The 15,928-nt window shown below is 44.0% G+C and overlaps 1 protein-coding gene across 1 annotated transcript; it reads right to left on the bottom strand.

Moving 5' to 3' along the window:
• Window positions 1-8,240: 8,240 nt before the first annotated feature.
• RBP5 (retinol binding protein 5) lies at window positions 8,241-15,592 on the bottom strand. Its single transcript, XM_030187671.1, has 5 exons — window positions 15,502-15,592; window positions 13,630-13,734; window positions 13,261-13,439; window positions 12,596-12,697; window positions 8,241-8,386 (listed from the first exon to the last, which is right to left on the bottom strand). Exons 2-5 carry the CDS (start codon window positions 13,700-13,702, stop codon window positions 8,333-8,335), a joined length of 408 nt encoding a protein of 135 aa, XP_030043531.1. The 5' UTR covers window positions 13,703-13,734; window positions 15,502-15,592; the 3' UTR covers window positions 8,241-8,332.
• Between the last annotated feature and the right edge of the window lie 336 nt (window positions 15,593-15,928).

Here is a 15,928-nt window from a genome sequence, read left to right as displayed (position 1 = left end):
AGTGGATTTATTTTGATACATTTTTGGATCTGAGTATGGCTTCGCCTCGCAGAACATTCTGGTTTTTTGAGCCAAATGTTTTTTGTTTGTTTTGTTTTTTTTAAATCATTGAGGCTGGAGCCTTAGGCTTACACTGCACAGTGTTACTTGCATAAATGTATCCTCTAGGTAGTTCTGGGATGTGTTTTCTGGTTTTCTCTCTGTCAAAACTGGACAGAGGTGTGTGAGGTGGGGAGACAAAGGAGAGAAACTAAGGAAGAACATAAGAATAGCCATACTGGTTCTGACCAATGGCCCATCTAGCCCAGTATCCTGCTTCCAAAAGTGACCAATCCAGGTCACAAGTACCTGGCAGAAACCCAAAGAGCAGCATCATTCCATGCTATCAATCCCAGGGCAAGCAGTGGCTTCCCCATGTCTGTCTCAATAACAGACTCTGGACTTTTCCTCCAGGAACTTGTCCAAACATTTTTTTAAACCCAGATACCCTAACCACTGTTACCACATTCTCTGGCAGCAAATTCCAGAGCTTAACTATTCTTTTGAGTGAAAAAATATTTCCTCCTATTTATTTTAAAAGTATTTCCATGTATCTTCCTTGAATGTCCCCTAGCCTTTGTACTTTTGGAACAACTAATAAATCGATTTATTTCTACTCGTTCTACACCACTCAGGATTTTGTAGACCTCAATCATATCTCCCCTCATCCGTCTCTTTCCTAAGCTGAAGAGCCCTAACCTCTTTAGCCTTTCCTCATACGAGACGAGTTCCATCCCCTTTATCATTTTGGTCGCTCTTCTTTGAATCTTTTCTAATTCCGTTACATTTTGTTGAGATACGGCGACCGTAACTGAACGCAATAGTCAAGGTGAAGTTGCACCATGGAGCGATACAGAGGCGTTATAATATTCTTGGTCTTATTTTGCATCCATTTCCCTAATAATTCCTAGCATCCTGTTTGCTTTTTTTGGTCGCCGCTGCACACAGCAGAAGATTTCAGTGTATTGTCTACAATGACACCTAGAACTTTTTCTTGGGTGCTGACCCCCAAAGTGGACCCTAGCATTAGGGTAGCTCTCAAAATCTTCAAGGGATGGTGTATGCAGAGGGAGAGAGAGAGAGAGAATGAAAGAAGAGCAAAGGGGGAAGAAATGAGACAGATGAGACACACATTAGCGCACACACACACACACTTATTTTAGAACATTAGAAAAGCATGCAGAGTGAGACCAAGGTCCTTTGAATCCTGCATCCTGTCTTCAACAATGCCAGCAGAGGTATAGGAGGATGGAGCAGAGGGCTGGGGTCACAGCAGCTCTGGGGGCATTCTCAATTCCCTTCCAGAACACTTGTGGTCTAAGACTTTATCTCAGAGGGACCAGCAGCAGCTTATACTGAAAACGGCTCTTGTGTGGTGGAACCTTTTACCCAACCATCAAAACAGGAGGCAGTGACGCTGCTGGAAACCCCCAGACCTTCCGCTGTGGTCTCTGGTAGCACCAGCACAGGAGGGCTTAATGCACAGTTCCTGCATTTACAGTTAACAGCAGACCCTCCTGCACCATCTCTGGCATTTCATGATAGGGTGTGTTGAAAGGAACACTCAGTCATCCTGCACAGTCTGTCACAAGGAGTTTAATAATGAGTCTCAATCACTCAGGTTTATTAACCCACCACCCTGAACTTTCTGATGCTTTGCAGTGAGACCCAACGTATCTTTTTCAAAATGAAAAGCTGAGTATGTAAACTCAAGAGATTATTTCTCTTCCTGTTCCCCACTGAACAAGCCACATGTGAAAGAATAACATCTGTTTGTATAATGTAGCAGGTTCTAATGCTGTGAGCAGATGGAAGAACCATAATTCATGTTGCCCTACCTAGAGTCCTGTTTGAACTCTTATGATCTCTCCCACAGGCAGGCTGAGCCTCAGGGTATTACTCTGATGCATAATAGTTATTTATTTGTTGCATTTGTACCCCACATTTTCCCACCTATTTGCAGGCTCAATGTGGCTTACATAGTACTGTAAAGGCGTTCACCAGTCGGTTGATAACAAATACAAGGTTGTATTGTGGTCAAAAGTGGAGGAGTGGGCTAGTGGTTAGGGTGGTGAACTTTGGTCCTAGGGAACTGAGGAACTGAGTTTGATTCCCACTTCAGGCACAGGCAGCTCCTTGTGACTCTGGGCAAGTCACTTAACCCTCTATTGCCCCATGTAAGCCGCATTGAGCCTGCCATGAGTGGGAAAGCGCAGGGTACAAATGTAACAAAAATAAAATAGAGTGGAGGAGTGCAGGGGCGTAGCCAGACCTTGCCAGGAGGGGGGGCCAGAGCCCGAGATGGGGGGGCACTGTTAAGCCGCCTCCCCCCCTCCGGCAACCCCCCTTCCCCCGCTCGATCGCGCCGACACTCTTAAACTCCCCCCCCCTCCCGCTACCAACCCTCGGCCGCCGTCGCCGCCCGCCCCATGAAGTACCTTGTTTGCTGGCGGGGCTGCCCAAACCCCGCCAGCCAAGAGTATTCTTCAGCGCTGGAGTTAGTAAACTCCGGTGCCTTCATTCAAGGAAGTTCGTCTGAAGGATCAGCTGGTTTTGACGCATTTACGTCCTGCACGGGGCTACATGCACGGTGCAGGACGTAAGGTGTCAAAACCAGCTGATCCTTCAGACGAACTTTCTTGAATGAAGGTGCCGGAGTTTACTAACTCCAGCGCTGAAGAACACTCTTGGCTGGCGGGGTTTGGGCATCCCTGCCAGCAATCAAGGTAAATCATGCGGTAGCGGGGCTGGCGGCGATGGTGGGGGAGGGTTGGTGGCGGGAGGGGGGTCGTCGGCAGGGGGCCAGGGGCGAATCTGCGGGGGCCCGGGCCCCCTCAGGCCCCACGTAGCTACGCCACTGGAGGAGTAGCCTAGTGGTTAGGATGGTGGACTTTGGTCCTGGGGAACTGAGGAACTGAGTTCAATTCCCACTTCAGGCACAGGCAGCTCCTTGTGACTCTGGGCAAGTCACTTAACCCTCCATTGCCCCATGTAAGCCGCATTGAGCCTGCCATGAGTGGGAAAGCGTGGGGTACAAATGTAACAAAAACAAATGAGGTAGGTGTGTGTCAGGCACCGTGAAGGTCGTATGGAATGAAGATTGTATATTGTCCAGTACAATCATTGGTTAAGCTGTGTTGCTGGTCGTGGGGATTTACGTTGGATCAGTGAGGTAAGCCTTTTTGAAGAGGTTGGTTTTTAGTGATTTTCTGAAGTTTAGGTGGTTATGGATTGTTTTTACAGCTTTCGGGAGTCCATTCCATAGTTGTGCGCTTGTGTAGGAGAAGCAGGATGCCTAAGTTGTTTTGTATTTAAGTCCTTTACAATTTGGGTAATGTAAGTTTAGGTATGATCGTGATGATCTGATTCTGTTTCTGGTTGGTAGATCTATGAGCTCTGTCATGTATCCTGGCACTACGCCGTAGATAATTTTGTGGACAAAGGTGCATATTTTGAAGATGATATGTTCTTTGATTGGGAGCCAGTGCAGCATTTCTCGAAGGGGTTTAGCACTTTCAAATTGTGATTTACCAAATATCAGCCTGGCAGCTGTGTTTTGGGCGGTGTGAGGAGGCAGGAAACTACAAAGTCCAGAATGCACGGCAGCAGGAAGGGAAGCAGAGTCAGGGGAAGGACTCTAGGCAGGAGAGTGAGAAGCCAGGAGGTGATTGGGAAATTGAACCAGGTGTGAGAGGTTTTCAGGCAGCTTTGTTAAGACAATGGTGAAAAGCTGGAAGGTGGAGATGGAAGCACTGGGGAAGCTCTCTGCTGAGAAGGTGACAGCTGCATTACCCTCTGAGCAGGAAAAGTAAATGCTTTTGTTTGGCTGTTTAAACTGTGAAAGTTTGAGGAACTGCTTTAAGTCTGAAAAGGGTTTAATTAGAAGACTCTGAGTAAATGCCTGTTTGTTATGTTTGAGTTGAAGAAGAAATGTTTGAGTTAAAGAAGAAATAAGCCAGGAAGATTATGTTAAATGGCAACTAATAAAGCCTGTTTTTACGTTTGGGGAGCGTGCCAGGTGCCCTTGACCTGGATTGGCCACTGTCGGTGACAGGATGCTGGGCTAGATGGACCTTTGGTCTTTCCCAGTATGGCACTACTTATGTACTTATGTACTTATGTACTTTGGTTATAAGAAACCTGGTGTTGATGAATATTTGTGAAAGGAGAAGAGGAGGCAGAGAACTCCCCTGTGTGTGAGGCAGAGTCCTGTGGAATCACTGTGAAGTGTAGAGCCCAGCAGTGACTGTGTGTGAAGGAAGCTAAGCAGGGTCAGCCCTGGTTGGGTCCTGGAAGGGTGACCAGCTCACAGCAGTCTGGAGTTCATTTTGCGAGTTGTTCTTTACATCCCACATAGATTGCGTTGCAGTAATCTGCATGACTTAGGACCATTGATTGTATTAGGTTTCGAAAGATTTCCCTCGGGAAGCAAGATTTTATTCGTTTAAGTTTCCACATTAAGTAGAACATTTTCTTTATTACGGAGTTTACTTGGCTTTCAAGAGTAAGGTTGGGGTCAATTGTGACACAGAGTATTTTTAGGCTGTCTGAGGTAGGGAGGGTGTGTTCTAGGGTGTTTATGGTTGTGGGTTTGTACTTGTTATGTTGAGATGAGAGGATGAGGCAGTGTGTTTTTTCAGTTGGAATGAGTTTGCCCAAGAGTTCATGATGTTCAGGCCATCATTGATTTCATTGGTTATTTCTGTGGCTGAAGGGGATGTAGATAGTGACGTCATCTGCATAGATGAATGGGTTGAGGCCTCGGTTGGATAGGGACTTTGCCAGTGGGATCATCATCGTGTTGAAGAGTATAGGTGATAGTGATGATAAGATCCCACAGGCCCCTTCTTCAGAACTGGATGTGATATGTATTACTTGTTGTGACTGTGTGTGGGCCATGCTTAGCGCCGTGGGGGGTTAAATCTCTCAGGCATGTGATGTTTTACTTATACTGTGTGTAGCACGGAGCGCTGTGGGATTAATGTCTGGGGCATGTGATGCCTTATAGTGTTTGCCTACAAACAAATTGCAGGAAAACTGTATGTTGGAAGGCAGGGAATACATGAAATGTTAATCAAGCCTTACAGTTAATATAAATCATTAATTTTCATAGTTACAACACAAAACTTAAGTGTTTAAATATTAATTCTCGCACTGCGTTGAGAGACTGCCAGAAACTGCACAAGGCAACAGCATCAGACTCAACCCAATATAATCATTGCACTAAATCCAACATCAAAAACATAATGTATATATCAATGCTGTACTTATCTCAAAAAATTAACATTGGAATCCATAAGAACAAGGTGACCATGTTTTGTGATCCACTTGTTTAGGAGACCCGGAGTGTAATATAAGAATGCAATTCCAAACAGTCAAATTTCTTCAAGAGATGGTCTTTTCAAGGGAAGGGAAATGGGACTTGATATACCGCCTTTCTGAAGTTTTTGCAACTACATTCAAAGCGGTTTACATATATTCAGGTATTTATTTTGTACCAGGGGCAATGGAGGGTTAAGTGACTTGCCCAGAGTCACGAGGAGCTGCAGTGGGAATCAAACTCAGTTCCCCAGGATCAAAGTCCACTGCACTGGATTTCATTTTACTGCAGGAGCTCTGCTAATGAGGAATGCATCTCCAGCTTTCTAGCCCAGTGCAAACCACTGCAATGCCAGTTACAAGCTACAGAGGGCCTCATCTTAATACACCCAGAGCAGTCTCCAGGGACTGGAGAGCACAGTCATGCGAGACAGTCAAGACTCCTGATCTGCTCCTGGCTTTGCCCTCATTGCATGTACAGGGTGTCTGGAAAAAGCAGGACCCCCTTATCTATTTTCAAAATACTTTGCAATTGTTCAAATGTTTAGTTTGTCCTTTGAAAATACATTAGTTTAATGAGTTGCTTTTCTTAGTTATTTCGTAATTTGTGTTAAGATGCCATTGAGCTATTGGATCAATGATTTCTGGGGTTTCATTAATTAATTAATTTATTTGTTACATTTGTATCCCACATTTTCCCACCTATTTGTAGGCTCAATGTGGCTTACATAGTACCGGAGAGGCCTTTGCAGGCTCCGGTGTGAACAAATACAGGGTGATGATGTGGTAAGACCAAGTTCATGTGGCACAGCCACATTAGGGAATCGGAGAACGGAAAAGTTGTGTTATGTCCATTACGTGCTTTAGTTTGGTTGTGTTGCAGAGATTAGGCATTTAAGTTGGATCGGTAGGGTATGCCTTTTTAAACAGGTTGGTTTTTAGTGATTTCCAGACGTTTAGGTGGTCGTACGTCATTTTCATGGCTTTTGGTAATGCGTTCCACAGTTGTGTGCTTATGTAGGAAAAACTAGATGCGTAAGTTGTGTTATATTTAAGTCCTTTGCTGCTTGGGTAGTGCAAATTTAGATAAGATCGTGTTGATTCGTATGTATTTCTAATTGGTAAGTCGATCAAGTCTGTCATGTAACTTGGGGCCTCTCCGTAGATGATTTTGTGAAACAAGGTGCAGGTTTTGAAGGCAATGCGTTCTTTGATTGGGAGCCAGTGTAGTTTTTTGCGGAGGTGTTTTGCACTTTCAAATTGCGTTTTACCAAATATAAGCCTAGCTGCCGTGTTTTGAGTGGTCTGAAGTTTCTTTAAGGTTTGTTCTTTACATCTTGCATAAATTCCATTGCAGTAATCTAAGTGGCTTAGTACCATTGATTGTATCAGGTTGCGAAATGTTTCCCTCGGAAGAATTGCTTCACGCGTTTGAGTTTCCACATTGAGTGGAACATTTTCTTTGTTGTGGATGCCACTTGACTCTCTAGTGTTAAGTTACGGTCCATTGTAACGCCGAGGATTTTCAAGCTGTCTGAGATATGAAGGGTGTGATCTGGGGTGTTGATACTTGTGGGGATGTCCGTGCTGTGTTGGGATGAGAGGATGAGACAATGAGTTTTTTCTAATTAAGAGCTGAACTGTTTTGTGAGCTCAGGGGGTCTTTTACTAAGCCATGGTAGAAATCAGCTGGAATTATAATGGGCATCTCAGCGTTTACCACCAGCTGATTTTTACCGCAAGCTTGAAACGCTAGTGCATCTTTGTAAAAGACCCCCTCGAAGTACTGGAGCTCCATCCTGATGAAAAATTAAGTACCCAGAAATGTCTTGAATTTCAGGCAGACATTTCTGCTGCAGTAGGATGTTTTTGGGTTATTTGGAAAAATGTTGGTGTCCCTATTTTTCCGGACACTGTGGTTCTGGTCACTCTAAGAAAACGGAGTCACTGTGAGATAAAACGCAGGACTCGAAGAGCCCGTTGTGGCCTGAATGACAAAAGCAATCCTGCAGTGGAACATTGAAAGACTGGAGTGAACATGACACTAACCGGTGAGAAGGGGAAGTGAAGGCCTCGGTTGGAAATGCATAGGGTGATGTGACCCTCACTGGTAAAAAAAATGAAAATTGCTGATAAGAGTAGCCATACTGGGCCAGACCAAGGGTCCGTCTAGCCCAGTACCCTGCTTCCAGCAGTGACCTAAGCAGCTCATAAGTACCTGGCAGAAACCCAAATAGTAGCAAGCAACATACCATGCATGGTGCACAGAGTCTGAGTCCTAGGGTAGACCAAAAGGCAGGAGATGTTTAACAGTATCCCAAATCACCTGGTAAAAGCGAAGGACTCTGCTCCATGACTCCCAGTTCAGATCAGCTCTGTTTACTAGTTTCAGGCTACTTCAGAGAGAAAATAGACTGAAAAGTTCAATAAGTTTGTTTCTTGATCTGTTAACATTTTATAGACTACAGTCTGCTGACGGCAGCTCCATGTAGAATCCATCCTGAGCCTCTGAGTCCATTCTCTGTCCACAACAACTGAGTATCTATGTTAACTAAAAAGAAAAGAACCAAACGAAAGAACTGAGCAGATCTAGGCTGAAAATCATAGACCTGCTGCTGACAGAAATATCTGCCTTGATCCTTGTGACTGGATTGAGTTCCTTTAAAACGTCGACTTGCCCATGCTAGTTATGGACAGGGGGACGCTTTACAGAATGACGTTCACTCAGTAACAGCATTGCTGCTCTCCCTGAGTTACCTTCCGGGTGTCTTTCATGTATTCAGAACTCAGCTTGTGTCCCCCTCTCCCCCCCCCCCCCCAATAAACCACAACACAAAGTCTCACATATAAATCTGAAATGTACTTTATAAGGGTCACACAGTGTAAGATGCCTGCTGGCGGGGTGGGGAGGGTTTTCTATGTTCTCCACTTGCTGGGGCAGTAGGGGTGGATTTCACAAGACGTGAGGCTTCACTCACTTCACCTTTCGATAAATTTGTCTGCTCACCACATCCTCCGCTGTCAATTCCTGCCATGGGGAAACAGAAAGAGGGGAGGTGAGGGCAGATTTTTAGTCCCTCAGAATACTTTTAATAATCTGACCTGAGTCTGAATCAGTTTAGGACTAAATGCCAGGTACAGTGTCAGATTTTATTACATTAGAGTAAATTCTCTTATTCTGCAGCACATTCCTCGCTCATCATTGCACTCCTCACAGTGGGACATTGTCTTTTCACAATATTCAGTGAAATAGAGGTATCTGGGGACTTTATTTAATAGTTTGACATATCCTGAACCTGGACTAACAAGGAGTGGAGGGGGGGAGAGAGAGAGAGAGAAACCCCCCCCCCCAACAACGGGTGCAGAGGGGAATTAGGGGGTTTCCTTGTACTATGTTGTATATAAAAAAAGAATATTCAAATTTTGGGGTCTGTTAAAATTCTGCCCACTCCTAAGAGTTCTGTGATACAACACAAAACCTTACACATACACACAGACAAACAACAACAAATATTACACTGGCCCTAGAACAGCAAGACACCTCCCAGGGGGAGAAGAGAACCAGTGGCACTGCAAATTTTCCTCCAATGGGATCTTTGTTCTGAGTCTGTCTTCCATCTCAACGTGTCCTTTTGCCTCAGTCTGAACTTAGTTTCACTAAACAGCTCCAACACAACCCCAAACCCCCTCTTAGAGACCTCATGGCCTATGAAGCACTTGATGACAGTCAAATTCCTTTAGCCCCCTCGCCTTCTCCCCCATCCCCCACAACCCAGTGCTCAGTCTCCTTAGAGGTGCCACCTAACTCCATGTCAAATCCATGCCTGCTTTTACCCTATTGCATAGAGTATTGAGTTTCTTGGGGAAACTCAATGGGACAATCAGACTTACAAGTCACTGCATGAAATACAGTGAAAGCAGGACTGGACTAGCCTGGTCCTTATGACAGAAAGTGAAGTGACACTTCTTCTGCTAAGGGCAGAAAAGTTTGATCCATCAGTGTTACTCAAGCGAGTTAAGGCAGCTCTTCTGAGGTTGCTAATTGGTCCATTTTCTTAATCCAATGTCCAGTCTCTTGTATCCCAGTCAGACTGAATATTATTATATGTTAGGTACTTCAGACAAACCTGCCCTTAAAGAACTTCAAATTCATATTGTTTGTTATTCTTATCATTAGTTATATTTTGCCTTTCACGAGGCAAAGTGCAACATAACATTCATAATAACACCATAACCAAAACACATCTCAAATCACCAATACAAATACCAAAGCAATAACATAATTACAAATATTAATTGCAATCAAAGTAAAACAAGTGCAAAAGATCATTCTAAACACAAAACAAAATCAAATCAAACATTACAAATAAAACTAGTACAAGATAAGAATTCCAAGTCTGACAGAGTGTTATAATGCTGCAACCTATCCATGGCACTCTCCATGTATATCAGCCCTCACGTTCTTTGAGATTCCGCTTCTAAAGGTCTTCTTGACATAACCTCCTTTTCGATCAGTACGTTTAGAAGAACACAGATTGGCCATTTTTTACACTTCTGGCCCATAACTTTGAAACTCTGTGCCGTGCAATGTGAGAAGTATTAAAAGCCTTTTCAGAAAATGTTTGAAAACGTATTTATTTCAGCAAGTGTTTGGATGTGTTTAACACTCCTGATGCCGACAGAAGATGAGAACATTTGATTGATGATGGTAGGTTTCATGTTGATTCTTTGATGGTCTTGTCCTTGTTTTTTTATTGTTTGGTATTTTATTATCTGTGTTTTATACACCCTGCCTAGAATCATAGATAGTGCAGGCTATACATTTTTCTAGAAATCAATAAATCAAATCTCATACACTTTATTATTACTTCCCAAAGCTTTCATGAATAAAAATGCTTTCAATTGTTTCCTAAAACTAGCATATCTGTCATCAGTCTGAGTTGTCCTGGGATCTGGTTTCATTCCCTTGGGCCGGTCCATCATCTGCGCTCTTCATAACGATGGAATTGTTAAGTATCTCTGACCCATAATGGTTAGCTAGCTATACACTTTCCAAACTGTGCACTCAAATGTTCCTTCCCTTATCAATTAGCTCCATAGCAGTGATTAGGATGTGAATTTCTGCACACAAACTATTCTCTTATTCTTAAAAGTCACTTAACTCCATAAGCTCTCGTGTTGTTTGTCCATATCAGTATATCAAGACTCCTTTGGCCTGTCTCTGTAACTCCAACACTGGGCTCATCCTATCTGCTGCCTGTTTATCCTTCAGACCTTACAAGTAATTTTTCAGTCTTTCATTTAGAGGGTTCTGGAGACTACAGTACAGATCCCGACACACTAAGAGAATACTGCACCCAGGTCACAAATGCAAAACATGGACAAACCCTTAACCAAATACAGAATAAGGGACCACAAGTCAGAAATAGAAATCTGTAGACAACTGAACTAGCAACCACAAGAAGCCAGACACTGCTTGCTGAACTAGAAGCAGAAATGCATTTCCTCCTGTGCAAAATTCAGATAGAAGAGCTGCACATTTCCCAAAGAGCAGAGAGAGAAAATCAAAGAATGAGCAGGAAAAACTGTGTCTAATCATAAGTATTGCCATACTGGGACAGACCAATCAAGCCCAGCATCCTGTTTCCAACAGTGGCCAATCCGGGTCACAATATACCTGGCAAGATCCCCAAAAACTACAAAACATTTTATACTGCTTATCCCAGAAATAGTGGATTTTCCCCAAGTCCATTTAATAACGGTCTATGGACTTTTCCTTTAGGAAGCCATCCAAACCTTTTTTAAACTCCGCTAAGCTAACCGCCTTTACCACATTCTCTGGCAACGAATTCCAGAGTTTAATTACACGTTGAGTGAAGAAACATTTTCTCTGATTCGTTTTAAATTTACTACATTGTAGCTTCATCGCATGCCCCCTAGTCCTATTATTTTTGGAAAGTGTAAACAGACGCTTCACATCTACCCGTTCAATTCCACTCATAATTTTATAGACCTCTATTATATCTCCCCTCAGCCGCCTTTTCTCCAAGCTGAAGAGCCTTAGCCGCTTTAGCCTTTCCTCATAGGGAAGTCGTCCCATCCCCTTTATCCTGAGGAAAGAGGAGAAACAACAGCTGGAGCAGCAAAATCTGGGGGGTCCTAAACACAGACCAGAGCCGGAATGTAAGCAGAGAAAATCCAGCTCAGCAGCAGAAACCGAGAAGTGTCTGTGTGATTCCTGATCTGCACTTTGTAATTCTCTCTTTTACCACTGTGTGGAGAATGTTCTGAGCCACTGGCCAGGTGTAACAGAGATGTACATAAGAACACACGTGAGCTGGCTGTGTCTTCCTAAGATGGCTGGCCTACTATTTCACTGATTTCAAAGAGCCACCTGGGGGCAAAGCCTGTGGGTACCTTCCTATAAATACTGCCCAGGGTACAAAGGACCTGTCAAGTGTGCTTGTATTTTGTTCAGATGGAAATTTTAGGAAAAATATCATGTGTACTTTAGACATGTATAATTTTCCAATCCCACCCAAAACGTGTCCCAGGGAATGATCCCCCCCCTCCCCAATGCAGCTACAGGTACAAACATGGAACCCTATCCAAACTGTTAGCTGGACTGAGGGAGTGCAATTTCCAGACACTCAATTTACCTGGATAAAAATTGACTTTGAAAGTTGCCCTCCCCATATGTTAATTTTCTTATACAAATTGTCAAACCAGAAAGATCTCTCCCTGTCTGTGTCTCCTCCTCCTCATCTCCCTCTCTGTCTCTCTCTTTCCTTTTCCTCTCCCTCTCTGTCACTCCTTTTCCTCTTTCTCTCTGTCTCTCTCTTTCCTTTTCCTCTTTCTCTCTGTCTCTCTCTTTCCTTTTCCTCTTTCTCTCTGTCTCTCTCTTTCCTTTTCCTCTCCCTCTCTGTCACTCCTTTTCCTCTCCCTCTCTGTCTCTTTTCTCTCAGTCTCCCTCTCTGTTTCTGTTCTTCATCTTTCTTGCAGTGGTGGTTGCATACCTACTCTGGACAGGCAGCCTCCCCATTCTCACCCTTGCCCCATCAGCCCAGATTAGAGAACACCAGGAAGTGGAAATTTCCAGCCCCAAGCCCCTGAATTAAATTTAGGAGTACTTAAGGTAAGAGGGTGGAGGAAAAAAAGGAGGGAGAGAGTGTCCATAGAGAAATCAGTGAGATAGATGTGTGTGTGTCCATACTGCATGTATCTTGTTTCTTCTCACCATGTACAGCAGGTCTCCCTCCAGCCAATGTTTCCAGCCTCTGTTCCTTATCTCACCTTTCTGCACACACACCAGCACATCCCCTTCCCAGGTGACAGTAGTCTGTAGGACAGAGAAAATACTAAGATCATTGAGGGACCAGAAGAAGAGTGGGTTCAAACTGGAAGAAATGCTCTATAAAAATGATTTGATATAAAGACGTGAGAGAAAAACTTAAAGGTATCACACTGTTAATCACATCATTCAACCCAACAGACTTCAATGGTATCACCCTCCTAACCATATCATTCACCCCATTAGATCTCAATGGTATCACCCTCCTAACCAAGTCATTCACCTCCATAGAATTAATGGTATCACCCTCCTAACCAAGTCATTCACCCCATTAGACCTCAATGGTATCACCCTCCTAACCAAGTCATTCACCTCCATAGAATTAATGGTATCACCCTCCTAACCAAGTCATTCACCCCATTAGACCTGAATGGTATCACCCTCCTAACCAAGTCATTCACCCCATTAGACCTCAATGGTATCACCCTCCTAGCCAAGTCATTCACCTCCATAGAATTAATGGTATCACCCTCCTAAGCATACCAGTTACTCCCCTTAAAACATTCCCTCACAACCTCCCTGCCTCTGCTTTCTCACTCTCTCCGCCTCACCTGACACTTATGCCCATCTATTGCTTCCAGGTCCTCCTCAAACTCAACGCCTAGTTGGAAATCCATAGTGTAGTTCTTGAAAGTTGAGACAGTTTTGATGATCATGTGGTTCCCATCCTGGATAAATTCTCTCTGGGGCTTCAGGAGACAGATGATCTTTCGCAGGGCTACATTAATATCTGCAGAGGGAGAGTGCAGCCAGATCCCTGTTACTGACGGTCACAGCTTTCACTACAGGTCACAGGCTGTCCCCATCCCAGTGAAATGTGGAAACCAGAGGGACTGTTTGAACTTTTTCAGACAGAAGGGGATTTTTTTTAGGGGGGGAGGGGGTGATGTAACCACCTGCAGCCCTTTCTTGGTACTCACCCAGTGCTTTAAGGTAGGCATCAAGGTTCTCATGGGAAATGAAGTCGTATAACCCATTCAACTCCACAGGCATCGCAAGAGAGAGTGAGAGAGAGACAGTGAGCACTGGGCAGAGAGAGGAAGAGAGAGTCAGCACTGTGTGGAGATTGAGAGAGAAACTAGAGCACATGTAAACTTTCCACCCAAAGAGAATCCCTCCCTCTCTGTCTGCTAGAGCCCCTCCCTCTGCCTATGAATTGCTCCTTCTCTCTCCCTTTTTCCCTATAAACCCTCTCCCACCTCTAAGCTCTTGGCTGGAAGGGTCAGAATCCAGATATTGGTCAGGGGCTGAGGTCTCATATGACCACTGGATAGACCACTGTTGGGTCTCTGCCTCCCTTTTCACTGCATAGACCTCTGCTGGAGAGGGGGCAGAGGACTGTGAGTGCACTGAGATCTCACTCATGGGCTCTGATATCAGTTACGGAATGAAACAAGCAGAGGGAGGGAGCAAATACTTTAATTGGAGTGTATGAGACACTCAGAGCCAAGCAGAAAAGCCAGATTGTAAAATAATAGGTCTGGAAACAATTGAGATAAATCAACTTGTGCTGGGAATGTGAAAAACACCTCCTAGGCAGCACATTTAGGGATTAGGAGATGTGAAACCAAAGCCGGGAGAGTCCAATGACCGCTCTAACACAGGATTTCAGGCCGTAATGCAGTGGTTCCCAAACCTGGTCCTGGAAGCACCCCAGCCAGTCAGGCTTTCAGGATATCCACAATGAATATTCATAAGAAGGATTTGCATGAGGTGGAGGCAGTGGGATTTGAACCCAGATTCCCAGCCCACTTTCTAACCATTAGACTATTCCTCCACTCCTTACTCCCTGTGAGCTCAGAGTACCTCATGTTATTGCTCCCATCTAGCGTTCTAATCCCAGCCTGATCAGGAAGCAGGTCTCCTTTACACAGTACATAGGATCCTAGTGTGAACATAAGAATACCATACTGGGTCAGACCATCAAGTATCCTGCTTCCAACAGTGGCCAATCCAGGTCACAAGTACCTGGCAGAAACCCAATTAGTAGTAACATTCCATGCTACCAATCCCAGGGCAAGCAGTGGCTTCTTCCATGTCTATCTCAATAACAGACTATGGACTTTTTCTCCAGAAACTTGTCTCAACATTTTTTAAACCCAGATACAGTAACTTCAAGACTTTCCCAACTTCCTGCACTGCACAACTTATGTAGCTGCAGAGCCCGGCCATGCAGGGAAGAAAAAGGACTTTGAGGCAGCGCGAAAGAAGGGAAAATCCAGAGCCTGAGCTGTTGAGGTAAGCACGGGGCGGGTCCATGTTAAAAAAAAAATCAGCCGGCATTAAAATGTTATTAATGCATTAATAGTGTTATTAACACGTTACTTGCTCACCCCTACATTTAACCCTAACCTCCATACCTTTATTCAGGAAATCTAGACTGCCCCAACTTGACATTTCGTCCTTTAGATTGTAAGCTCCTTTGAGCAGGGACTGTCCTTCTTGTTAAACTGCAGCACTGCGTAACCCTAGTAGCGCTCTAGAAATGTTAAGTAGTAGTAGTTTTCTGTCCAGTAACCAATTCCTAACATTGCCTCCTATCCCATGACTTTTAATTTTCTCAGGAGTCTCTCATGAGGAACTTTGTCAAAAGCTTTCTGACAATCCGGATACACTACATCAACCGGCTCACCTTTAGCCACCTGTTTATTTACACCTTCAAAGAAATGAAGCAAATTGCTGAGGCAAGACTTCCCTTGACTGAACCCAAGCTGACTCTGTCCCATTAAACCATAATTTTATTCTTTATAATAGTTTCCACTGTTTTCCCCGGCACTGAAGTTCAGTCTTACCAGTCTCCTTTACACAGCATACAGAATCACAGCCGGAGAAGGGCAGGTCAGGGTCAGAGCAGGAGGCAGCAGGGTTGCAGTATGACCTGAGTTTTTGTTTTCTTCCTGGTGGATTATTTACCCTGGGAACCTTCTCTTTTAAGAAGATTGAAACACTGATCTTCAAACTTTCTCAGCGTTATTAAGTATCCTTCTTTTCAAATCTCATTGCCCTGAAAGATTTAACCTGTCACGAGTATCTGTCCTGAGGGAAAGTACTTCTGCCTTTAAACATATTGGGCACAAAACTGAAACAAACCCACAGTGTAACTATATTATATCATTTTAGATGTACCTGGTGTAGAAAAAAAATTGTGTGCTCAGAAAATATATGTGGAGACCAACTTGGATCCAAAGAGTCCAGACCATAGGAGCCTCATAAATTTTC

This window comes from Microcaecilia unicolor, chromosome 14 (assembly GCF_901765095.1).
Source record: "Microcaecilia unicolor chromosome 14, aMicUni1.1, whole genome shotgun sequence".
NCBI classification, from domain to species: Eukaryota; Metazoa; Chordata; class Amphibia; order Gymnophiona; family Siphonopidae; genus Microcaecilia; species Microcaecilia unicolor.
The sequence above is the reverse complement of the archived record's forward strand: the minus strand, read 5'-3'. Positions and strand labels throughout refer to the sequence as shown.